General features: G+C 65.2%; 4 protein-coding genes across 4 annotated transcripts; 2 read left to right on the forward strand and 2 right to left on the reverse strand.

Moving 5' to 3' along the window:
• The first annotated feature begins 480 nt into the window (after nt 1–480).
• On the forward strand, nt 481–14490 carry ZNRF1 (zinc and ring finger 1). The gene is given in 6 exon segments (XM_040570863.1): nt 481–655; nt 658–1024; nt 12217–12312; nt 12727–12832; nt 12940–13030; nt 13197–14490. Coding segments are annotated over 5 exon segments (720 nt in total). The 5' UTR covers nt 481–562; the 3' UTR covers nt 12998–13030; nt 13197–14490.
• Nucleotides 14474–17724, reverse strand: LDHD (lactate dehydrogenase D). Its single transcript, XM_040570862.1, has 11 exons — nt 17590–17724; nt 17357–17469; nt 17127–17268; nt 16911–17052; nt 16361–16520; nt 16096–16295; nt 15737–15865; nt 15204–15331; nt 15029–15119; nt 14851–14962; nt 14474–14780 (listed from the first exon to the last, which is right to left on the reverse strand). Exons 1-11 carry the CDS (start codon nt 17650–17652, stop codon nt 14615–14617), a joined length of 1446 nt encoding a protein of 481 aa, XP_040426796.1. The 5' UTR covers nt 17653–17724; the 3' UTR covers nt 14474–14614.
• Nucleotides 17725–18204: 480 nt separating this feature from the next.
• LOC121076506 (chymotrypsinogen A-like) lies at nt 18205–20007 on the reverse strand. The gene is made up of 7 exons (XM_040570865.1): nt 19938–20007; nt 19728–19831; nt 19565–19644; nt 19406–19484; nt 18763–18943; nt 18533–18666; nt 18205–18447 (listed from the first exon to the last, which is right to left on the reverse strand). Exons 1-7 carry the CDS (start codon nt 20005–20007, stop codon nt 18286–18288), a joined length of 810 nt encoding a protein of 269 aa, XP_040426799.1. The 3' UTR covers nt 18205–18285.
• A 1100-nt stretch (nt 20008–21107) lies between these two features.
• Nucleotides 21108–22976, forward strand: LOC121076913 (chymotrypsinogen A-like). The gene is made up of 7 exons (XM_040571555.1): nt 21108–21177; nt 21284–21387; nt 21471–21550; nt 21640–21718; nt 22181–22361; nt 22458–22591; nt 22707–22976. The coding sequence occupies exons 1-7, from the start codon at nt 21108–21110 to the stop codon at nt 22866–22868; spliced, it is 810 nt and encodes a 269-aa protein (XP_040427489.1). The 3' UTR covers nt 22869–22976.
• Nucleotides 22977–23244: the final 268 nt, after the last annotated feature.

Below are 23244 nucleotides of genomic sequence, written 5' to 3' on the forward strand. Positions count from 1 at the left end.
CCCGGTGCCGGTGCCGAGGCCCCGGGCAGCAGCGCAGGGGTTAAGGGCGGCGGGCCGGGGGGGCCGGGGGCGGGAGCATGCGTGCTGCCGGCCTCTATTGTCTCCGCCGCGGCGCCCAGCACCCAGCCGGCGGCGGCGGCGGCGGCGGGGCCGGGCCCGGCGGAGCGCGGAGCCGCGGAGCGGGGCCCGGCCGCCCCTATGGGCCGCAGCTGATCGCCGCCCGCGGCCCCCCAGGCAGGAGCCAGGCGGCCGGGGAGCCCCGGCCCGGCCCCGCACCCCTCCCTCCCCCCCCCCCCCCCCCCCCGCTCCGGTCCCCGGTCCCCACCCCCCCCCCCCCCTCCTCCCGGTGCCTTCCCGGTGCTCCCCGTCCCCCCCCCGCCTCCTCACGGGGCGCCCCCGGCCCGGCGGGGGGAGGATGGCCGGGGCGGGGGTGGGCCCGCGGCCGTAGCTGCTTCCCCCCGGGGCTTCCCCCCCCCTCTCCCCTCCCTTCCCCGCCGCCTTCCTTCCGCCTCCTCCCGCCGCCGGGGGCCGGCGCTCGGCTCCCTCCGGCCCGGCGGCGCCCATGGGGGGCAAGCAGAGCACGGCGGCCCGCTCGCGGGGCCCTTTCCCCGGGGTGGCGGCGGATGACAGCGCCGTGCCGCCGCCGGGCGGGGGGGGGGGGGGCCGCCCCCGTTCGGCCATTACCGGCCGGGAGGCGGCGGCGGCGGCGCCATGGGGCTGCGCAGCCGCTCCGTCAGCTCGGTGGCCGGCATGGGCATGGAGCCGGCGGCCGGCGGCGCCGTCCCCTTCGGGCTGTACGCCAGGGCGGCGGCGGGGGAGGCCGAGAGGGCCCCGGGCGGCGGCGGCGGCGGCGGCGGCGGCGGCGGGGGGCCGGGTACCGACTCCACGTACGCCCATGGCAACGGTTACCAGGAGACGGGAGGCGGTCGCCATAGGGACGGGATGCTCTACCTGGGCGCCCGGGCCTCGCTGGCCGACGCGCTGCCCCTGCACATCGCGCCGCGCTGGTTCGGCGCGCACAGCGGTGAGTGAGTGCACCGGGCCCTGCCCCTCGCCCCGACGCCCCTCTGCCAGCCCTTGCCCCGCTCGTCGTCCCTGGGGTGCGCTGGGTATGGGTGCTCCCGGGCTTTTCCCTCGCTCCGTCCCTCCCTTTCCAGCCCTTTCCCCGCTTGTCGTCCTGCTGCTGGGGGGGTTACACCGGGCACGGCCACCCCCAAGCCCTTCCCCTTGCTTTATCCCCCTTTTTCCAGCTCCTTCCCTGCTCGTCGTCGTGGGTTGCGTTGGGCATGGCCACCCCCGGACCCTCTCCTCGCTTCATCCCCCCTTTTCCAGCCCCTTCCCTGCTCGTTGTCCTGGGTTGTGTTGGGCACAGCCACCTCCAGGCCATTCCCCTCGCTTCATCCCTCTTTTTCCAACCCATTCTCTGCTCATCGTCCCGGGTTGCATTGGGCATGACCACCCCCAGATCCTTCCCCTCTCTTCAGCCCCCTTTTCCAGACCCATCCCTGCTCATCATCCTGAGTCGCGCTGGGCACAGCCGCCACCAGACCTTTCCCTTGACTTCATCCCCTTTTTTCCAGCCCCTTCCCCGCTCATCATCCCAGGTTATGTTGGGCACAGCTGCACCCAGAGCCTTCCCCTCATTTCATGCCCCTTTTCCAGCCCCTTCCCCGCTCATCATCCCACTACCGGCTGGGTTGTGTTGGGCATAGCTGTCCCCAGGCCCTTCCCCTTGCTTCATCTCCCTTTTTCCAGCCCCTTCCCCACTAATCGTCCTGCTGCCGGGTGGGTTGTGTTGGGCACAGCCACCCCCAGGCCATTCCCCTTGCTTCACCCTCCCCTTTTTCCATCCCCTTCCCCGCTCATCATCCCTGGTCGTGTTGGGCACAGCAGCACCCAGAGCCTTCCCCTTATTTCATCCCCTTTTTCTAACCCCTTCCATGCTCATTGTCCTGGGTTGCATTGGTCATGACTGCCCCCAGATCCTTCCCCTTGCTTCACCCCCCTTTTTCCAGGCCATTCTCTGCTCATTGTCCTGGGTTGTGTTGTGCACGGCTGCCCCCAGGCCCTTCCCCTTGCTTCAACCCCCTTTTTCCAGCCCGTTCCCCACTCATCATCTCGGGTTGCGTTGGTCACAACCGCCCCCAGACCCTTCCCCTCACTTCACCCCCCTTTTTCCACCTCCTTCCCTCCTCATCACCCCAGGTTGCGTTGGGCACGGCCGCCCCCAGTATTTGGGAAGAGGGTGGGCAGCCCCCCGCTTCGGCTGCGCTTATCCTAAATGATTTCCCTCCTCTCCAGTGTGGGCTGGGGGTTGGCGCCCGTGCGGCGGTTGTGTCAAGGTCAAGGCAGGCAGGGGCGGTGGGAGGAGGAGGCTTTCCACGCGGGAGATGTTATTTTGGAAGCAGGGGACGTGCCATCCTCATGGGGCGCGGGGAAAATGGGGGAAGACGCCCGAGGATGGTGTCAGGGTGCTGTAGCCTGAGCTCTGGGTTTTGAGGGTCGGTTTGAGCTTCTCGCGCTGCTTTTGGAGGTGTGTGGGGGGGTGTCAGGCAGTTCTCCTGCCTCAGGTACAGGGAAAAGATCTCGAGAGCAAGATGTGGGATTTTTTTCTCCTTTGTTTCTCCTGATAAAGGGCCGGGGAGAGGCCGGAGCGGGTGTTCCCGTTCCAGCCAGCTGGCACCCTGGCGATGCCGGGGAGGAAGCCGAGGAGGAACTGCCTGCCTCTTTAACAGGGCCGGGGCGCTCCTACAGGAAACGTGTGGGGCCGAGGGGAGGGGGCAAGGCTGCCCCCCCCCCCCCCCCCAAAAAAAAAAAAAACCCTGGCGGGTGTCCTGGTGCCCGGGGAGCTCCGCGTGTGAGCGGGGCTGTGTCACTGACCCACTTTTGGCTGGGTACAGGGAGCGAGGTGGGAGGTCCTCCCTTCCCCTCCTGGCTAGGGGGAAGGCATTTCGGGGATGTCTCCGTGCGTTTCCTGGAATAGTCTGGGATTTCTCTCCCACCCGGCCCCTCCGCTCCCTTCTGGAGCGCTGCGAGTGCTCTCGCCGCATGACGCGGTCTGGGAATTTCATAATACGCCTCGGGACAATGCCTCGTTTTCAGGAAGGCTTGAAACCGAACCAGTGGACGAGAACAAAGTGCAGAACGAGCCTCGTGGGGCCCCTTTTCCTCCATCCATCTTGGGCATGTTCCCCTTACCTGCTCCCTGGGGGCTGCTGTTCCCAGCTGGAGCGGGACCACCTGTCTCCTTGTCTCCTGCCCCCGAGCGGGGGAGCTGGCCGGAGAGGAGAGGGGCTCTCCGGTCCCCCCGGCGGGGTTTGGGCAGGACTGGTGCTGTTCCCTGGAGGGATTCTCTGCAGGACCACCCTGTAGCTAACCCAGACGTAGAGATGGTCACTCCTAGGCTATCGCTGGTTTTTAAACAACTATTCTCAAACTACAGTGCCGAGAGGCGAAAACCTGTTCATAAAGATCAACCGACTGCGAAACGGAGCAAGCTTTCTCCAGGCGCCGATGCGAATCGGCGCGGTGCTGTCCAGCTGATGCCTGGGGGATCGCAGCGCGGGCGGTGGGAAGTGCCACGAGGACTGGGTTCCTCTGGTGCCTCTTTCAGGGCCCTCTGAGAGCATTTGAGCAGCGCCGAAGCGTGCCCAGGCGGCAGCGAGAGCCCTTCGGTCCCTCCAAAGCCTCTCCCGGCAGTGTTGCTTCCCTGTTGTGAATTAACGGCGAAAGGATGCTTACAAACCATTCGGAAAACTTGCCAGGGCTTATTAAACTGCTGCGTTCTCCCTCTTAGCCTAATGGGGGACTCGGAGACTGCGAGGAGAGGGGAAAAGGAAGAAATCCACCCCAAGGCGGCTGAAATTCCTGCCGGACTTCCACGACTGCAGCGGGGCAGCTCGGCCGCGTGCGCTCCTTCCCCTCTGCCTCCGCATCGAGCCGCTCCAACAGCCCCCAGAAAGTGCTGAAGCAGCAGCAGCAGCAGCGTGCGGGTGAAGGGAGAGGAGCTTTGACATCGCTGCCGGCGACTTTCCCTGCTGGATTCCAAGGGTGGCTTGAGGGCGAGGATGAGGAGACCCACGGGCACGCCGGGCTGAACTGGGAGGTGTCGGGGAGCCACCCGAATTCCTGCCTCTTCACGGGAGGAAAGGAACAGGGCTGCGAGCCTGGACGCTGCCCGTCTCGGCACGTGGGGAAGGCTCTTTGTGGGCCTGCTCTCAGGAGCACGTGTTTCCTTTCCCGGTTAAGCGGATCCCGTTTCCTGCCGGGGATTTTCCCAGGCGTGCCCGCCGTCCGAGCGAGCGACGGAACCGTGCCAGCTCCACCTGAAACCGCTCTGGGATTTCCGTGCCTGCCCCGGGTTTCGGAGACCCGCCTCGTGCCTCGCGCTGCTGGAAGGTGACAAAACGGCTTGTGCAATTCTGGAGTTTGCTCGCAGCATTTGAGCACCCTTCCCCGTAGCGGGACCTCACAAAGCCAAGGCTAGGAGGAAGAACACGGAAAAAGGAGACTTGTGGTTTAACACCACGAGCCTCCAGGTTTGTGCGGTTCTCTTAGCGCTGCTCTTGTTATTTGTCTTCATCGGGGGATCTTGAGGACTTTGCAGAGGCTGTAAGTAGCTTAAAGTTTATCGGGAAATCCCCCTCGTCGCCCAAAGCCCTCGAGTGTTTAAAGCTCCGGTAAATCCGTATCTCCCTGTCAGCCAGTTAGCCCGGAGAAGCTCATCCTTCTGCGCGCTGCCGTCAGTGATATCGCAGCCTCCTGACAAAACGAGCTGTCTTGGTTGCTGGAAGCAGCAAAGTCGGGAGGTCTCCTCTGCCAGATGTGCTGCCGCCCGCCAGCGAGCGGAGCAGAGGGATGTCCAGCCCCGGTGGTCCTCCGGGCAGGTCGGAGAGGGAAAGGAGCTGGAAGCATCATCCAGCCCTGGGTAAGGGCTCGCTCCCCGGGGGACGAGCTGAAGATGAATGAGTGCCCAACCAGCTGGCGAGGGGCATGCCTGCAGCGTGTCCTTGCTGGTCATCACACGAGCACGGAGCTCTCCCTACGCTAAAAAAGGACGGGTTTGTCCTGGCGAGCTGCTCGGCGAGCTGCTGGAGGGAGTCCACATTTGGCTATGGCTTTCCCTACACCACCTCTTCAAGATGTGGACATGGCACATGCTGCATCCTCCCTCTGCAGGGGCTGGGCGAGGGGCAGGGCGCTCCCAGGGCTACAGAAACCTGCCCTGGGAAATCTCGTTTCACCAGGGGAAGTTTCTGCAGGAGGCACTCCCCGACCCAACTTTGTGTTGGTTTGGTGCTGGGGGAGCGGCGCAGTCCCAACAGCTCCCCAGGCAGCAACATTCAGCAGGAGAGGACCAGGGACGAGGCAGCAGCTCTGCTGGAAGACAGGAGCACCAAATACCACCAGAGCACGGCTTTAACGTGCGCCAGCAGCCCGCAGACGAAGTTCAGTGTGTCGCTGTTGGCGTGGTGTGTTGTCTCCCGGCCCCGCAGCGAGGGCAAGCACAGGCTTTCCCTGCCCGCCTTTACCACTCCGGCACCCTGCAGAAATCTCTTGGCTGCCTCGCCTGGGCACCGGGCACTAATTACCAGGCCTGCTAACGAGCTTGGCTGGGCTCGCTCCGCTCTAAACCCATGTGTAAATGAGAGCAGGGAGCTGCGTGCACCCTCATTCCTCCGCACCCGGTGGATGCTCTCGCGCTCCCGGGGCTGACCCACTTCCTAGCCAGGATCATCTGCCCGGCCCGTGACGTCGGCTTATCCCACGCTGGTTTGTTTTGCTCAGATATTTGTTCCAGTGCCTGGAATAAGCGTGAAGATTTTCTCTTAGTTATTAATGCGCTATTAGGGCTCCTCTCCCTCGTCGGCGCTGGCCGGAGGATCGATCAGACGCGGACATCTTTGGTGGAGGAGCAGGACCAGGGCTGGCAGCCGGCCAGGGGAGCTCGGAGAATCATGGGAAGGCGCTATTAAACAGTGAAAATTAATTGCGAAAGGAACGCAGGGAGGGAGAAAAACCCGCTTTGGGGGGAAAAAAATGTGTGTTTTTTCCCCTGATGCCGTGGCGCCCCGGCAGGCCGGTGGGTGACTGCGAGGCGCGTCTCATCCCCTGCTGCTGGTGCGCCCAACCCCCAGCTGTGCCGAAAACCTGGGTTTGAATCGCCGTGACCTGGCTTTCTCCCGGTTTTCTCAAACTGAAATCCCGGATTGCAGGGGCCGTCTGAACCCAAAGTGCCTGCTGAAAACTGTGCTCGGCTCCGGGGGAGCTTGGAGCAGGCCGGGGAGGCGCAGCTGCAGGAAGCCGCTCGCCTGGGGCCCCTTCTCGTGCCGCCCCGCGGCGTTTCCGTGGGCAGAGCCCAGCCACGCGGGTTTCCTGCCCTGGAGGGAGGGGAGCACCCACTGCGGGGGGCGAGGGCTGCTTACCCCGCTGGGCTGGGGGTAAAATCCTTCCCCGGCCTGTGGGTTCTCGCTGTAAGGAGCGTTTCTCTCTCCAGTGCCGGCCACGTGCCATGCTGGAGAGGCTGCAGCATGGCCAGGCCATGGATCTGGCTCTCCTTTCCTTCCCCTCCTGCCCTGTAGAGCCGAGCGATGTCGGCTGCCGTTGGGACAGCCTCAGGGTTGTGCTGCATGGGCAGCGTTAGCCAGGGACATTCTGCCTCTGCTCAGCTTGCACCCCTGTGGCCATCACCAGCCAGGCAGGAGCGAGGCCACGCGCTCTGCGCACCGGTCTTGGGGCGCCTTGTAGGGGATTGTTGGAAACATTGACCCTCTTGCCAGCTTTAGCAACGCCAGCAGAAGTTTCCAAGGGCTGTGCTTGCCACCGAGCCCCCTGGGCTCGCTGCTCGTTGAGGTGACACCAGCTGTGGCTCCGGGGGGACCGGTGCCCGCCAGGCGTGGAAATGGGGCTGTGTCGGGTCCTGCTGGGGGACGTGCAGCGGCAGGGACGGAGAACTGAACCGAAAGCAGCTCAGAGCTGTTTCCTGGCCCTGGCAGGAAGGACAGCGTGACAACGGCGGGTATTTTTAGAGGCCAGCTGCCTGCAACGCAAGAGGAAAGCAGAGGCTTTGTAGGGGCTTCTGCTGGCGCCTCCGAGCTGCGCCGACCTGCCCGGCGTGCCCATCGCGCTGGGGCTGATGCCCCTCAGAGCCTGGAGGGTTTTATTTTTGTGTTTTTGGGGTTTTATTTTGAGAAGCCTGCCTTGCTGCTGAGGGAAAACCCGCAGCTTCTCCTGTAATTGTAGTAATTCTTCGGGAGCCCCGCTGCGTGTAGCGCTGGAGCTGCGTTTCATCGGAGTGCCGCAGTGGCACCAGGCCCACCTTTCAGACCGTCCGTCAGAGGCCACGACAGCTGTAGCTGGGGAGGATGAGGGGTTGTCTTTATCCAGCTGGCCCAAATTCTTATCTGGAGGGAGAAGGAGTGGATGTGGGTTCAGGACGGGTTTGGGGCAAGCTGGGGGTGTGCAAGATGGGGCTGAGGACCTTGCAGGGAGCGGAGATCCGTCCCCATCCCTGTGCCCATTGCTGAGCACGGTCCCCACGCCGTGCCATGTGCTTATCACCTGGGATGACCGTGCTACCGTGCCCCCTCGGTGTCTTGAGTTATCCTGACCTGGATCCTAGTGCTTTGAAGCCATTATCCAAAGCGTGCCCGCTCCCCTTCTGCCTCGGGTGCTGTCGGCGAGCATTTCACGGGGCCACACCGAGCTCTGGGAGCGGGGCTGAGCCAGGCTCGGGGATTTCACAGCCACGCGCTGCCCATGGATGTGGTTCTTCCCGTGCCCTCACTGCCTGCTCCTGAAAATTCCCCTTTCTTCACCCAAAGTGGGTTTTTCCAGGTGCTCTGCAGTGGCTCGAGCCCATCAGTGGGGGCTCCATGCATCTCTTGCAGGGCTGGCGGCCAGGCTGTCTCCTTCCTTCCCTGGTGGAAAAAATCAGAGCGCCCAAGCCAGCCCCGTGGATGCAGGACTCCTCTGCTTTGCTTTGCTGTTCTCTGGGATGCTAAAATTAGCTTTGGGCTACACGCTATTCCTTAGGAAGCTCGTTCCCTGCAGCTGGGGGTGTTTTCTGCGGTAAAACAGGACTAGCTGGAGGCAGGGCGAGCCCGGCGGGCTGCCTTCCCCATCCCAGGCTGGAGGGACTGATACTGCGGCACAGCCGGGGGCACAGGAGGGAGATGCTACCTGCAGCATCGGTACTTTTATCCAGAAATGGTGATTGCAGCCCTAAAAGGGGCTCGCAAGGAGGGGATGCATGGGCTGTAGCAGCTGTTTGCACATGAGGATGTGTGTGCAAGGAGGAAGGCTCTGGGCCACGTGTCACCGTACAGCCGTGCCTCTTCACCCTTCTGCTTCTCCGTGCCCCATAGGGCCTTGGTGTGCCGTGCTGGTGCCATGTCCCGTAGCGCCTTCAGCCCGCGGAGGGGCTCTTTGGCCGTTTCTGTGCCTCCTCTGAACCTGTGGCCAGAGGCTGGTGTGGTGCCGTGTCCGTGGTGGGTGATGCCCGAGGACGGGGACACCCCCAGAGATCCTCAGCCCCCGGGTCCCGGCGGTGCCCAAGCCCTGGTGCTGGTGTGCCCCACGTGCTGTCCCTCGTGCGCTGCTGTCGGGTGACCGCTGCTCGCATGCGGTGCGGCCGCTTCGAGCCAAGGCAGGGTTTGTTTTCCACCCAAGGAGATACTGGGTCTGAATATCTCGGCTCCGCAGGTTTCCTTCCCGCGGCTGGCCAGGAGGACGAGCCCTCTGCCATCGCTCCCCTCCGCGGGCTGTGGCAGCGTTGCGCAGTCGGAGCGCGGCTGCGGTGGTGTTTGTCGCCTCCCTCCCGGCTTGGGCAAGAGCACGGCAAGCTTCAGCATCCGTCCCCCTCCCACGCGGCGCTTCGTGAAGTCCGTCCGTCCCTTCCAGCTTCTCACTGGTGCCAGTTCCGGTGGCAGCAGCGGGAGGAGGTGGGGTGCTCGGGGCTGGAGGAGGCACCAGGGCTCTGCTTCGGCTGTGTGGCTGGACCCAGTGTTTCCTGCATTCCTCTCCCGCTCGGCCATGTCTTCACCTGATGCGAGGCAGCTCCCTTGGCCCGGAGCACAGGATGAGAGCAGGAGATGTGGCCAAGGTTTCCAAACCTCCAGCAGCCAGCCGGCAGCCTGGGGCTTACCCCTGAACTTGGGGTGCTCCATGGGGTGGCAGAGCTCAGTGTGATGTCCCGCGAGGCTGGAGGCAGACGGAGAGGCAAGAATTTCCTACAGCAGCATCAGGAGCAATTCCTGGTGGGGTACGGCCGTGGTTGTGGTTACGGATGGGTTGGAAACGCGCCTTTACCCTCCCAAAGCCCTGCGATGGCACGGTGGTGGTCTTGGCACCATCAGGGTTAACTGCGGGGCCTTTTCAGTTCTTTTCAGATCTGCTGGAGGCTTCAGAGGTTCCCAGCTCTGCTCTGCCAGGCTCTCTAAAATTAACCGTGTAACCTTCCTAAAAATACTCAGAGGGCACCAGCCCCCGGAGAGCGCGAGCGCTGCTTGCTCACGGTTTCTAGACCAAGCCGTCGGAGAGATGAGGTCACCTCGCAACGCGTTTCGCAACCCTGGAAAGCCCTTGGCTTTCTCAAAGTCTGCAAGATAACCTCGTCCTCAAACCCCACCTGCCGCCGGGGGCTCCAGGAGAGCAGTGGGAAGCTCAGGCCAGGGTTGGTGCTGAGAGCTGAGGTCTGCGTCCGTCCTGCAGCACCCAGGGAGGCAGGAAGGGTCCTCAGCCTCCCCTGAGCCTCCCCGTGGGCATGGGAGGCCCAGGAGAGGAGGAATAGCTGAGCCCTTCCCCTCTTTTTTTTTTTTTAGGTGTGTGGGAGGAGGATGGAAAGGGATGGAGGAGGAGGAGGAGGAGGGAGGGAGCTGAATTTTCCATGAGCAACTGTCAAAACGTAATCTCCTGCGTCGCTCACGCTGGCAGCTTAGACAGGATCGATTAACGGGGATTTCGGGGAACTGGAAACCACCGTGGCAGGGTGCGGGCACTGGCCCCTCGGGGTGCCCCTCGCCCACGTCTGGGGCTGGCTGTCCCCCGGCTCCTGCCGCCGTGGGGCTGATGCATCCTTGGGGACCCCCGAGAGCATCGCCTCTGCCCCCCGACAGCTGCTCTCGCAATGCCGAGAATTTGTGCCGACAGCTGGGGTGCAGCCTCTCCGCGCTTGCTCCTCGCTCCGGCCCAGACAGGCCAATTTGTGCAGTTGCATTTTCATCATTTTTTTTTTTAATTATTATTATTCCTCCCCCCACCTCCATCTCGTGAAAGGCCGAGCCTGGAAAGTCTGCGCTTGGCCGAGCCCCAGCCCCGCTCAGCATCGCGCCGCTCACATGTATCAGGGTCACTTCTTGGGGTTCGCACCCCACATTTGGGCATCCTCCCTGTGTCCTTGCCTTGGGGACGTGGTGGCGGGGGTCTCTGCTCCTTCCCCAGCTCCCTTTGCCCAGCTCGAATGTCTCGTAGGGCCCCTCTGGGTGCTGCTGGAGCCAGCAGATCTGGGGCAGCCGTTTAAAATAGCGCCTTGGCACAGAAAAAAGCGGGGGGGACCGGGGCTTCGGCACCGGCAGTGCTGGAGGAAACGAGGTCTTGCAGAGACGTGGGCCCTTCCCAGCAGCTCGCTCCGGGTCAGCAAGGAGCTGCCGGTCACAAAAGCCCGGGGATGTGGCTGCTGGAAGCGGGTCCCTGGGGCTGGGACGGGTGCCCACAGTGCTGGTGCAGCGGCTGCGGGCTCGGTTCAGGCAGGGACGGGGAGCGTGTCCCCGAGGGGAGGCAGGCTGGGAGGCTATCTGAGCCCTCTCTATAAATACACCGGCAGGGTAAACACTTGGGAGGGGAAAAAAAGGCTATTTAAGCGAGCGGGCACTGCTGCCACAAGGTATAAATCGGTCAGGAGTAAATTTAGGCTGGCGACGGGACGGCACATCTACCCCATGCCTCCTGGCTCTGTCCTTTGGGCTGGGGCAAGGCACGATGTGGGGCTGGAGGGGCAAGCGGGGTCCCCATGTGTCCTTCTGTTCCCAGCCACCCCCAGCACTCAACGTTGCTGAGCTTTCCTGGGAAATAACCCCTGTGAGGGGAAGAGGGTCGGCGTCTCTGTCCTAGGCTTTCCAAGAACCCCAAAAATCCCCACCACCACATCCACTTGGTGCCAAACAAGAACCTGATTCATCCTCAGATAATTTGTGTACGTTCCTTTTCTCTTCTTTCCTGAACAGGCTTTGCATATCTATGAAGCGAGCTCTTAAGCAGCACTGCAGTCAAACCTGATCTGCTTTTAGAAGACGGGTCCTTAAATTACCCTCTCCCTCTCTGCAGGCAGGGAATTGCTAGGTGCTCTGGTGCAGACCCGTGGCGGTGGCCTGTGTGTCTTCCACTACATCTGTTGAGCTCTGCGGGGGCGCGGAGCCGGGCTGCAGGAGGGCAGGGAGCCCCAGGCACCGTCCCGAGCCTGCGACCTGCGGCTGGGTTGGGGTTTTGCTCGCCGGAGGCGCTGGTTTTGCTCACAGCAGCATGCGCACGCTGTAAGGCAGAGCGCTGGTGGGATGCTGGGGAGCTGGGCTGGGTCCCCTCGTTAGGAGATGCCTCTGAGGGGCTGGAAGGAGGCAAAACCTCCTTAATGCGCTTCCAGATGGCCCCTTAATTGCTGTCAGTGGCAAATGAAACAAAAGCACTGGAGTGGGATTAGAGATGGATGGGGAGAGGGGATGCGCCGTGCTGTGGAGCCAGTGGGATGGGCTGAACCCAGAGCCCAGAGGGTCCGGCTGAGCCCGGGGTGTCACTGGGGGCTTTTGGGACGTGGCACGGCCACAACCACCTCCCGGGGTGGTGGCGGGACAGAGCTGGCCGTGACGGTGGCAGGGGGACGTGTCCCCAAGTCACGGACCAGCCCCACGGTGCTGCGTGCCCGGGGCTGCTCCTCGCCCTTTAAAGCCGGGGAGCAGCTGGTGGCCACGTGTGCTCCACCTTGGCTTGCGCCCTGCGCCCTCTGCGCCGCCGGGCACGCCGGCTCGGGTGGCTGTCCCCGCGCTGCCACTGCTGGCGGCCACGCACGCAGGATGAGCGCAGGGCCAGCGGGCACAGCGTGGGGCAGGTGCCACCATGCAGGCGGCGGGTGAGGGCGCGGGGTGCCCCGGGGGGCTCCCTGGGACATGGGATGGGCTCTTCTCCTCCTCCCCTCGCTAAGGGCTCTTCTCTCTGCTCTCCCTCCAGGTTTCAAGTGCCCCATTTGCTCCAAATCCGTGGCTTCTGACGAGATGGAAATGCACTTTATCATGTGTCTGAGCAAACCTCGCCTCTCCTACAACGGTAAGGGCCGGCGGCCGGGCTGCGCGGGGACACGGCGTCCTGCGGCGTGGGGACTCTCCGAGCGGGCGAGAGGGACGCTCGGGCAGGCTGGGGCTGCGGGCTTGCCAAGAGGGCTGCGCTCCAGCTGCCATCCACAGCTCGCGGTCCCTGCCTTGTCCTTGCTGCTTTTCCCTCGGGACCCTTTGTAACGTGTCCCTGTCCCTGTGTTGCTCACCGCGGCGTGCCGTGCCGGAGGGACCCATCCCAGACTTACGTCCTGCCCCGCAAGGGCAGGGGTCACGGTGGTGCTTTTTTGGAGCACCGGCAAAACCCAGCTCAGTGGGAAACCCATGTGGGATGAAGCCACCGCAGCCCCGCGTCCCGAGCAGGGGGACACGGTGCCGCGTCTCACCGCCGCCCTCTCCTCCCTCCCAGATGACGTGCTGACCAAGGACGCCGGCGAGTGCGTGATCTGCCTGGAGGAGCTGCTGCAGGGGGATACGATAGCCAGGCTGCCCTGCCTCTGCATTTATCACAAAAGGTACGGCGCTGGCCTCGATGGCTGCAAGGGGACGGCAGCCGGGCGGGTGGCAGGGGGGCCGGCTGGGTGCTGTGCAGTGTGGTGGTGACACGCTCTCCTCTCCCCAGCTGTATAGATTCATGGTTTGAAGTGAACAGATCTTGCCCAGAGCATCCTTCTGATTGACCCGCCGGGCATGCTTGCTGACTTCTCTCTAAGGTGAGCCCGCGGCGGGGTGGAGAACGGGGCTGTTTTCCTGTTAAACCCTTTTTATTTGATGGTTTTATTTGATGGTTCCAAGACGGGGGCCGGGCAGGAGGGTTGCGGAGGGGTACTTGTGGCTCCTGCACCCACCGTGCTCACACAGCGTCGTCTCTGTTTGCAGGGCACCTTGCTATACCTGCTGTACCTCCTCTCCCTGTCCCACCACCCGCCCCGCCTGGAGTTTTGGGCTGACGTTCAATTCCTCAAGAAGATTAAAAATTAAAACCCAGAAACTTGAATCCACTTGGGACAACAGCGATTTTTTTTTTTAATTTTTATTTTATTATTTTTATTTGTCTTTTTTTTTAATTTAAAAGATTAAAAAGAAAAAAGAATAAGAAACATCCAGGAGAAGAGACAGTGTGAGAAAAGCGGAGCAACCTGCTCTCCCCTCCGCAGCCGCTGGCCACGAGGAGGGATCTGCCACCAAGGGAGGCCATGGGGACGCTCCCGCCGCCCTCGGCCGAAACCCTGCCATGATGTTTGGCTTTTTTCTCCCCGAAACGAACGGAGACGCCGCCGGTGGACAGCTGGCCAAACGGAGCACGCGGCACTTCTCACCGGCAACCCCCCCACCTCCCACCCGGACTCGCCTGGCGCCCCGGGGGCTCTGCTCGGTTTTTTGCACTGACTAAACGGGAATTTTCTCCTCTCTCCCGTCTCCCTTTTGGAGATCTCCACCCCGGCCCCGGCAGCGTGTGGCGGGGACTCTGCCCCACGCCGGGAGCGGGGCCACCGCTCTCCCCTGCCGCGGCGCAGGGGGGTTCTGTCTTTCAAGTGTTTACAATGAGAAAAACAAAAAAAGGAAAAAAAAAAAACAGAGAAAACCAACAAAACAGCAACAAAAAAAAATAATTAAATGAAGCTTTGTGTTGACTGGCGTGTTCTTCGATTTGAGCTTCCCTGCCCCGGTGATGTTTACAGACTGGTCACTCTTTAACTCAGCTATAACCACTCAGAGACTGGACAGCCGCAGCATCCCCGCCGCCCCCCCGCCGTTGCCAAATCTCCCCCCCCACCTTTTCTTTCCGTCGCCTTCCAGCCAAACCCTTTTGGGGAGGGGATTTGGGAGGCCTCCCGACGGCCCCCCCAGGCACGAGCATCCTGCCTGGACGCCCTCGGCCCCGCCGACGCGTGCTCCCCTCCGGCGGGCGACGAACCCCCCAGTGTGACGGCCGTGACCCCGTCCCCGTCCCCTCCCGGCGCGGCGGGCATGTTTTCGTTGGTGAGGCCTCCCCTGCCGGTGGCCGTGCCCCTGCGGGAAACATTTCTGTATTTATATATTAAAAAAAAAAAAAAAAAAAATCGGGGAGGGGGAAACGAGTTCAAGAGCTTGGGGGGAGCTTCCTTCATTAGTCAAGGTGTTTTGATATGGTATTAAAACAATGTTCAATAAAATATTCACTGTTATTTTATTTCACTGGCATTCTTGGAGAAGCAGGGGATCGCAGGGGGGTGCCAGAGCTGCCCCACAAGTCCCCAAAAAGCCAGGGGTGCAGCGTGCTTCCTTGGGGAGTGGTGATGTGGGATGGTGGGCGCTCACAGCACCTTGCCGGGGTTCATCAGGTGGTGGGGGTCCAGCGCGGCCTTGATGCGGCGCATGGTGTCCAGCCCCTGGGGGCCCAGCTCCTCCCGCAGCAGCGCCCGCTTACCCAGCCCCACGCCGTGCTCCCCGGTGCAGGTGCCGCCCGCCGCCAGCGCCCGCCTGGGGGATGGGAACGTCAGCAGGGACGTCCTGGGGGGCCCCAAGGCCGCCCGTGTGCCTGCACCCCCACCTGCCCAGGCGCTCGGCGAAGTCGTGGACGCGCTGGGCCTCATCTGTGTCCTCAGGGCGGAAGACGAGGATGCAGTGGAAGTTGCCGTCGCCCACGTGTCCCACCATGGGCCCTGCGGGGACGAGGATGAGCTGGGGCACTGGGGCGGGGAGGTGGTGGAGGTGGAGGCAGCGCTCACCGGTGAGGCCGGAGTCCCGCAGGTCCCGCTGGGTCTCCACCACGACGCCGGGCAGGCGGGAGATGGGCACGCAGACGTCGGTGGAGTAGCCCTGGGCGGGAGGTGGGGATGGGGACATGTGCAGGGGTGCACGGGGACACTATGGGGAGGGGGACGTGGCGCTGCCGCCCCTCACCTGGCAGCCGGGCCGCAGGGCCAAGGCGGCGAACCAGGCACTGTGGCGTGCGGACCAGAGCTGCTCACGCTCCTCCTGTGCCCGCGCCCAGGCCGGGATGGAGCCGCCGTGCAGCCGCACCAGCTCCTCTGCGGCAGTGGGAGGTGGTGCCGGGGCGGCTGGAGCCACAGCAGCCCCCGGCCGTGCACCCACTCCCCCCGAGACCAGGTCTGAGTGCTCAGGGATTGCCCCAGTGCCTGGCATGGTCCCAGCGTCCTGCGACGCCCCAGCCCTGTCCCTGGGCACCAATCCTTGACCACCTCCCATGTCCCTTACCCCAGGTCCCCATCAGGGGCCCCCAGCCCTGTTCCTGTGCCCCCCATCCCCAGTCCTGCTCCCTGTCCCTCACCCAGGAACCTGCTGTGCACCAGTCATGGGCACCCCTCCCTCACCATAGGGCCCTGCTGGGACCCATCCCCAGGTCCCCACCATGGCCCCATCCCCATCCCTGTCCCCAGGTCCTGGTCCCCATCCTGGTACCCCCCCAGCCCTACCCGCCTGCTGCTGCTGCTCCGCCAGGCCCTGCTGGGAGCCGTGCAGCTCCAGGAAGAGCGTGGCCGCCTCCGGCAGCTCCAGCCTGCTGTAGCGGCTGCAGGCACCCGCCATCACCTCGTCCAGGAGCTCTGGGTGGGAGGAGGCGGCAGTGAGACCTGCAGGGCTGTCCCTGTCCCTGTCCTCTCCCTGTCCCAGTCCTCTCCCCAACCTCATCTCCGTCCTGCCCCTCTTGCCATCCTCATCCCATCCCCATCCCCACCCTCATCCCTTCCCCTTCCCCATCCCATCCCACCCCATCCCATCCCCATCCCCATCCCCATCCCATATCATCCCTCCCGGTGCCCCTGGCAGCACCCACCGATGCGCGCCACGGGCACGGCCGCCTGCAGCACCTGCACAGTGCAGGCCACGGCCGCCTGCACGCTGGGGAAGGAGCAGACGGTGGCAGCCACGGCCTCAGGCAGTGGGTGCAGGCGCAGCGTCGCCTGCGTCAGGAAGCCCAGGGTGCCCTCGGAGCCCACGAAGAGCGAGGTCAGGTCGTAGCCGGCTGCACTTTTCCTGCATGGAGTTGGGTGAGCAGCCGCCAGGTGGCCCCAGCCCAGTCCCCTCCTGTCCCCCAGTACCTGGCCTGGCGCCCGGGGCCGGCGGTGTGCAGCAGGCTCCCGTCCGGCAGTACCACGCGCAGGTTGAGCACGTTGGGCCGCATGGTGCCGTAGCGCACGGCATTGGTGCCCGAGGCGCCCGTGGCCGCCATGCCGCACAGCGAGGCGTCCGCCCCGGGGTCTAGGGACGGGCAGCAGGAGGGCAGATGGGACAGGGACGGGGAGAGGGGACCCTGCTGTGCCGCTGCCCCCCGCAGCCCGGGAGCCCAGCCCGTGGCACCAGGACCCCAGGAACAATGGCACCCCCAGCCCATGGACACCTCTGGGATCTGGGCACCCCTAGCCAGCACCCATCTGCAGCACCCCCAGCCCCCCTGGCACGCCCGCTGCTCCCAGCACCCCTGGTCTCATGGGCACCCCAGCACCCCCAGTGCTCCCAGTAAGCAGAGCAGCCCAAACCCACCCAGTCCAACCACCATGTCTTGTCCCATGAGCACCCCCATCCCTTCCCAGTGCTCCCAGTGCTCCCAGCACTCCCTGAGCCCCGCAGCAGGTGCTGTGCCCATGGTACCGACGGGGAACCAGAGCCCGGTGCCACGCAGGTGGCTGTTGAGGGCCTTGCGGGTGACGCCGGGCTCCACGGCCACCGAGAAGTCCTCGAGGCTCAGCTCCGAGATGGCGGCCATGCGGCTCAGGTCGAAGCAGACGCCGCCCTGGCACGGGCACGGCTCGGCTCACACCAGGCACTGCGGAGTGCAGGGGGGGGCCAGGGCCGGGGTCTCCATACCTGCACAGCATTGACGCCACCCTCCAGGCCGGTGCCGGTGCCGAAGGGCACCATGGGGACGCGGTGGCGGTGGCAGAGCGCCGCCAGTTCCTGCACCTGCGCCACGTCCTGGGGCCACACCACGGCATCCGGGGGCGCGCACCTGGGGACAGAGTGGCTGCACTGCCCCTGCCGTGCCCACCAGACACCCGGCCCCATCCCCACGCTGGGGCTCCCGGTGCCCCCCCCACCTGTGCATGGATTCATCGTGGCCGTGCTGCTGGCACACTGCCGCCGCTGTGGAGACGTTGGGGCTGCCGGCCACGTCCCGCAGGGCCTCCAGCAAGCCGGGGGGAAGCGGGCGCTGCGGAGGGGCGTGGGGACCAGTCGGAGGGGGGGGGGGGGGGGGGGCAGATTCCCTGCGCCCACCCCCGTGCCCCCTCTCTCTGCCCTTGGGGGGAGCCCAGCACGGGCCTGGCCCCACCTTGCTGCAGCAGCCGCGGCGCCCCACAGCCTCCGCCAGCCCCAGCACCCGCCGCAGGGCCATGGTGGGGACAGGGCCCAGCTGCTCCCGGCCCCTTGGCCTGGCCCCAAGGCCCCGCTGTCCCCTCCCGCGGCCCAGGCGTTAAGGTGGCTCCGGACACCGCAGCCCCTGACAGCCATCGGCCTCTCAGCCCCTCGGGTGTCCCGCGGCCCCGCCACTGGCCCTGCTCCTGGCCTCGGGCCCTGGGGAGCCCGGCCCTGCCGGCCGTATGGCCCCGGGACTGTGTGGGGTTTGGGGGGTGACACCCACACATTGCCCCGCTCCCAGGTGCCGGCTCCTGTCCCCATGGAGGCCACTTGTGCCCTACCTCCAGTGACCATGGCCAGGTGTCCCCATGTCCAAACAGCCAGCCCTGTGTCCAGTCAGCCCCACAGCCACCCAGGTGTCCCCACTCCTCTGGCCCTGACAGACAGGTGCCCCTATATCCAGGCATGTTTCCCCACTGCCTCCAGCCTGGGTGTCCCTGCCCACCAGGGGAGCTGTATGCCTCCTGCCACATGTCCCCACGCCTGCACCATGATCCTCCTCTGCCAGCTCGTGTCCCCGCTCCCGGCCCCGTGTCCCCACCCTCCTCCCATCACGGTGCCCGAGCAAGGAGGCAGGCAGATCGGGGAGGACAAAACTTTATTTTGGGCCTTAGTTGGCTGCCAGCACAGAGTCGATCCAGCTGCGCAGCTCGGTGACACGGGCATAGACGCCAGGAACGGAGGTGGAGCAGCTGCTGCTGCCCCACGAGACGATGCCCACCAGGGTCCAGGCGCCATCCTTCTGGCACACCAGCGGGCCACCGGAGTCGCCCTGCAGGCAACGGGGTGAGGATGGGGTACAGAGGAATGGGGTTTGGGGGCTCGGGGCTGGGGAAGCATGCTCCACGGCCACGTACCATGCAGGAGGAGGCTCCGTCAGCGCCGGCGCACACCATCACGTCGTAGATGCGGAACCCCCAGTACTGCTTGCACTGGGCGTTGGTGAGCAGGGGCAGGGCCACTTGCTGCAGCACCGCCGGCGTCGTGTCAGCTGCAAGTGAGCACGGAGGGCGTCAGCGCCCGCATGGCCCCTGGGGCTGGGGCAGGGAGGGGAACGGGGATGGGGACGGGGACGGGGATGCGGTACCAGAGGCGTCGGTGAGCCCCCAGCCCGTGGTGACGCAGGTCAGGCCCCCGGGGAAGTCATCGGTGGCCTGGGGCAGGCAGACGGGGGACACGCGGGAGTTCAGCTGCGCCGGGGTGGCCAGCTTGATCAGCGTGATGTCGTTGCGGATGGTCAGCGAGCTGTAGCTGGGGTTCCGGAAGACCTGCAGCAGGAGGCAGCGCTCCCAGTGCCCGCACCCCCGGCTGGGGCAGCGGGCGCCGATGGGAACGCACGGGGACCCCCGGGCACAGATGCCAACCTCCGGGACTGATGGGTGTCGGGGACACCCCAGGGACTGGTGGGGACCCCAGGGATGGATGGCAACACCGGGGCTGCTGGGGACCCATGCACCAGGGGGGACTGGTGGGACCCTGGGTCAGACCCCAAGGGACTGCCCTGGGGCTGCTGGGGGCCAGGGAGCAGGGATCGAGGCCCAGAGCCCACCCCAAGGGCTCAAGCCTTGAAAAGAGCAGGAGAAGGGACTCCATGGAGACTCCATCCCTGATGCAAGGGGCACCAGGCACACTGTGGGGACCCGACCATGGGGACAAGGGTCCTGCGGCCCCTCAGGGCTCCCAGTGGTGGCCACGGCACCCGCAGGCACACGGCCCCGTGCTGGCAGTACCTTGGCGACGGACAGCCTCTGCACGTCACTGGAGGCAGTCTCTTGGTCGTACTCACCCAGCACCACGGTGTCGGTTGTCCTGGGTAAGGCAGATGCTGAGTCCCAGGTGCGGGGGCACCCATGGCCACCCACACCACCCCATGGCCACCCCACACCTACTTGACGCCGCAGTGGGCAGCAGTGACCACCCACTGCTCGCTGATCAGGGACCCGCCGCAGAAGTGGAAGTTGCCGTAGCGCTGCCGGAGAGAGAGCTGCTGTCAGCCCCGCACCAAATGGCCCCGGCCCCGTTCCCAGCCCCGGCCCCGAGGCGGGCACTCACCTGCAGGGACACCTGCCAGGGCCAGGACCCAGGCACCGCCGGCTCCCCGTTGACGATGCGGTTGTAGCCGCGGATGACGGGTGCGATGGCCGGCACGCCGCAGTCTGCGGGATGGGCACAGCCGTGGGACAGGGACCTCGGCTGCTCCGTCCCCACTCCCCAAACCCAGCCCTGCACCTCCCCAGCCCGCCCAGCCCCGGCCCCACGCACTTGCCACGGAGAAGGCAGCGCGGGCAGAGCCCGCCAGCGCCAGGCAGCTCAGCAGCCACAGGAGAGCCATTGCCGATCGCAGGGAATAGGCTCGGCCCGGGGCACGACGGCTCTTATACACCCATGGCCCCTGTGCTAGCCTTGGTGTGGTGGCCTTCAGCGATAGCACAGCACGCGGCACTGCGCCAGCATTGGCACCATGGTGATCACCCAACCCCAGGGTGCCACATGGGACCTGGCCTTGGAACCACCACAGCCCCCAGGATGTCCTGGGAACAGCCAGCTGAAAGGCAGCTTTGCTGAAACTGCTCGTGGTGCTCAAAGTCTTGGTGGACACCATGTTGATCATGAGCTAGCAATGTCCCTTGAGGCAGAGACCAGGAATGGCCTCCTGGGTGCGTCAGGCAGAGGGTTGCCAGCAGGCGCGGTGCCCCTGCCCCTCTGCACCCCCAGCTGGGTGCTGGGCACAGCGCTGGGACAGGGCGAGCATGGGCACCCCAGGGAGCCCAGGGAAGGGGTGGGAGGTGCTGGAGGGCCTGGAGCCTCCCTGCAATTAGGGAGGGGAGGCCGGGAGCTGGGCCCTTCAGTGGGGGTGCAGCAGCTGGGGGCACCCCATCCATGGCTGTGTGCAGGCAGCTGCAGTGGGACGGAGCCAGCCGCTTCTCAGCAGTGTCTGGGGATGGGGCGAGGGGCAGTGGGCACCAAGTGGAGCTCAGGAGTTCCCCCTGCATGTCGGGAAGTGTTTCTGTGCAGTGTGGGTGGTTGAGAGTGGGCACAGGTCACCCGGAGGGTCCATGAGGTCTCCATCATTTGAGGTCTCCAAACCCACCTGGGCTTGGTGCGGGGCACCAGTGCTGGGTGGCCCTGCTGGAGCAGGGTGGCACCGGCTGACACCAGGAGGTCCCTGCCCACCCCAGCCTCTCTGTGATCACCTGCTCCACACACAGAGCCACAAAGCACTATGGGGCCAGGACTTATCTCCCACCAACACCGTCCCACGTCCTTTGGCCAAGGCTACCTGTCCCCAGGTGTGATGCTCCCAGACCCTGTCCAGGCGCAGTGCCACGTGCCGCGCTATCGCTGAAGGCCACCACACCAAGGCTAGCACAGGGGCCATGGGTGTATAAGAGCCGTCGTGCCCCGTGCCGAGCCTATTCCCTGCGATCGGCAATGGCTCTCCTGTGGCTGCTGAGCTGCCTGGCGCTGGCGGGCTCTGCCCGCGCTGCCTTCTCCGTGGCAAGTGCGTGGGGCCGGGGCTGGGCGGGCTGGGGAGGTGCAGGGCTGGGTTTGGGGAGTGGGGACGGAGCAGCCGAGGTCCCTGTCCCACGGCTGTGCCCATCCCGCAGACTGCGGCGTGCCCGCCATCGCACCCGTCATCCGCGGCTACAACCGCATTGTCAACGGGGAGCCGGCGGTGCCTGGGTCCTGGCCCTGGCAGGTGTCCCTGCAGGTGAGTGCCCGCCTCGGGGCCGGGGCTGGGAACGGGGCCGGGGCCATTTGGTGCGGGGCTGACAGCAGCTCTCTCTCCGGCAGCGCTACGGCAACTTCCACTTCTGCGGCGGGTCCCTGATCAGCGAGCAGTGGGTGGTCACTGCTGCCCACTGCGGCGTCAAGTAGGTGTGGGGTGGCCATGGGGTGGTGTGGGTGGCTTTGGGTCCCCAGGGTGCCCCCGCACCTGGGACTCAGCATCTGCCTTGCCCAGGACAACCGACACCGTGGTGCTGGGCGAGTACGACCAAGAGGCTGCCTCCAGTGACGTGCAGAGGCTGTCCATCGCCAAGGTACTGCCAGCACGGGGCCGTGTGCCTGCGGGTGCCGTGGCCACCACTGGGAGCCCTGAGGGGCCGCAGGACCCTTGTCCCCATGGTCGGGTCCCCACAGTGTGCCTGGTGCCCCTTGCATCAGGGATGGAGTCTCCATGGAGTCCCTTCTCCTGCTCTTTTCAAGGCTTGAGCCCTTGGGGTGGGCTCTGGGCCTCGATCCCTGCTCCCTGGCCCCCAGCAGCCCCAGGGCAGTCCCTTGGGGTCTGACCCAGGGTCCCACCAGTCCCCCCTGGTGCATGGGTCCCCAGCAGCCCCGGTGTTGCCATCCATCCCTGGGGTCCCCACCAGTCCCTGGGGTGACCCCGACACCCATCAGTCCCGGAGGTTGGCATCTGTGCCCGGGGGTCCCCGTGCGTTCCCATCGGCGCCCGCTGCCCCAGCCGGGGGTGCGGGCACTGGGAGCGCTGCCTCCTGCTGCAGGTCTTCCGGAACCCCAGCTACAGCTCGCTGACCATCCGCAACGACATCACGCTGATCAAGCTGGCCACCCCGGCGCAGCTGAACTCCCGCGTGTCCCCCGTCTGCCTGCCCCAGGCCACCGATGACTTCCCCGGGGGCCTGACCTGCGTCACCACGGGCTGGGGGCTCACCGACGCCTCTGGTACCGCATCCCCGTCCCCGTCCCCATCCCCGTTCCCCTCCCTGCCCCAGCCCCAGGGGCCATGCGGGCGCTGACGCCCTCCGTGCTCACTTGCAGCTGACACGACGCCGGCGGTGCTGCAGCAAGTGGCCCTGCCCCTGCTCACCAACGCCCAGTGCAAGCAGTACTGGGGGTTCCGCATCTACGACGTGATGGTGTGCGCCGGCGCTGACGGAGCCTCCTCCTGCATGGTACGTGGCCGTGGAGCCTGCATCCCCAGCCCCGAGCCCCCAAGCCCCATTCCCTGCCCCTACAGCCCCCTGCCTCCCGTTCCTCTGTACCCCATCCTCACCCCGTTGCCTGCAGGGCGACTCCGGTGGCCCGCTGGTGTGCCAGAAGGACGGAGCCTGGAACCTGGTGGGCATCGTCTCGTGGGGCAGCAGCAGCTGCTCCACCTCCGTTCCCACTGTCTATGCCCGTGTCACCGAGCTGCGCAGCTGGATCGACTCCGTGCTGGCGGCCAACTAAGGCCCAAAATAAAGTTTTGTCCTCCCCGATCTGCCTGCCTCCTTGCTCGGGCACCGTGATGGGAGGAGGGTGGGGACACGGGGCTGGGAGTGGGCTCACCTGGGTGGCTGTTTGGACATGGGGACACCTGGCCATCGTCACTGGAGGTAGGGCACAAGTGGCCTCCATGGGGACAGGAGCCAGCACCTGGGAGCGGGGCAATGTGTGGGTGTCACCCCCCAAACCCCACACAGTCCCGGGGCCATACGGCCGGCAGGGCCGGGCTCCCCAGGGCCCGAGGCCAGGAGGAGGGCCAGTGGCGGGGCCGCGGGACACCCGAGGGGCTGAGAGGCCGATGGCTGTCAGGGGCTGCGGTGTCCGGAGCCACCTTAACGCC

This window comes from Cygnus olor, chromosome 12, assembly GCF_009769625.2.
Source record: "Cygnus olor isolate bCygOlo1 chromosome 12, bCygOlo1.pri.v2, whole genome shotgun sequence".
NCBI classification, from domain to species: Eukaryota; Metazoa; Chordata; class Aves; order Anseriformes; family Anatidae; genus Cygnus; species Cygnus olor.

Excerpts from the sequence above, each read along its gene's own strand:
- LOC121076913 (XM_040571555.1), top strand. The coding sequence starts at position 21,108 with ATGGCTCTCCTGTGGCTGCTGAGCTGCCTGGCGCTGGCGGGCTCTGCC. Across the intron at positions 21,551-21,639 it reads GCTGCCCACTGCGGCGTCAA|GACAACCGACACCGTGGTGC; the intron begins GTAGGTGTGGGG and ends TGCCTTGCCCAG. Across the intron at positions 22,362-22,457 it reads GGGGCTCACCGACGCCTCTG|CTGACACGACGCCGGCGGTG; the intron begins GTACCGCATCCC and ends GCTCACTTGCAG.
- LDHD (XM_040570862.1), bottom strand. The coding sequence starts at position 17,652 with ATGGCCCTGCGGCGGGTGCTGGGGCTGGCGGAGGCTGTGGGGCGCCGC. Across the intron at positions 17,053-17,126 it reads GTGGCGTCAATGCTGTGCAG|GGCGGCGTCTGCTTCGACCT; the intron begins GTATGGAGACCC and ends TGCCCGTGCCAG. Across the intron at positions 15,120-15,203 it reads CCCTGCGGCCCGGCTGCCAG|GGCTACTCCACCGACGTCTG; the intron begins GTGAGGGGCGGC and ends CCTCCCGCCCAG.
- LOC121076506 (XM_040570865.1), bottom strand. The coding sequence starts at position 20,007 with ATGGCTCTCCTGTGGCTGCTGAGCTGCCTGGCGCTGGCGGGCTCTGCC. Across the intron at positions 19,485-19,564 it reads GCTGCCCACTGCGGCGTCAA|GACAACCGACACCGTGGTGC; the intron begins GTAGGTGTGGGG and ends TGCCTTACCCAG. Across the intron at positions 18,448-18,532 it reads ACGGAGCCTCCTCCTGCATG|GGCGACTCCGGTGGCCCGCT; the intron begins GTACGTGGCCGT and ends CGTTGCCTGCAG.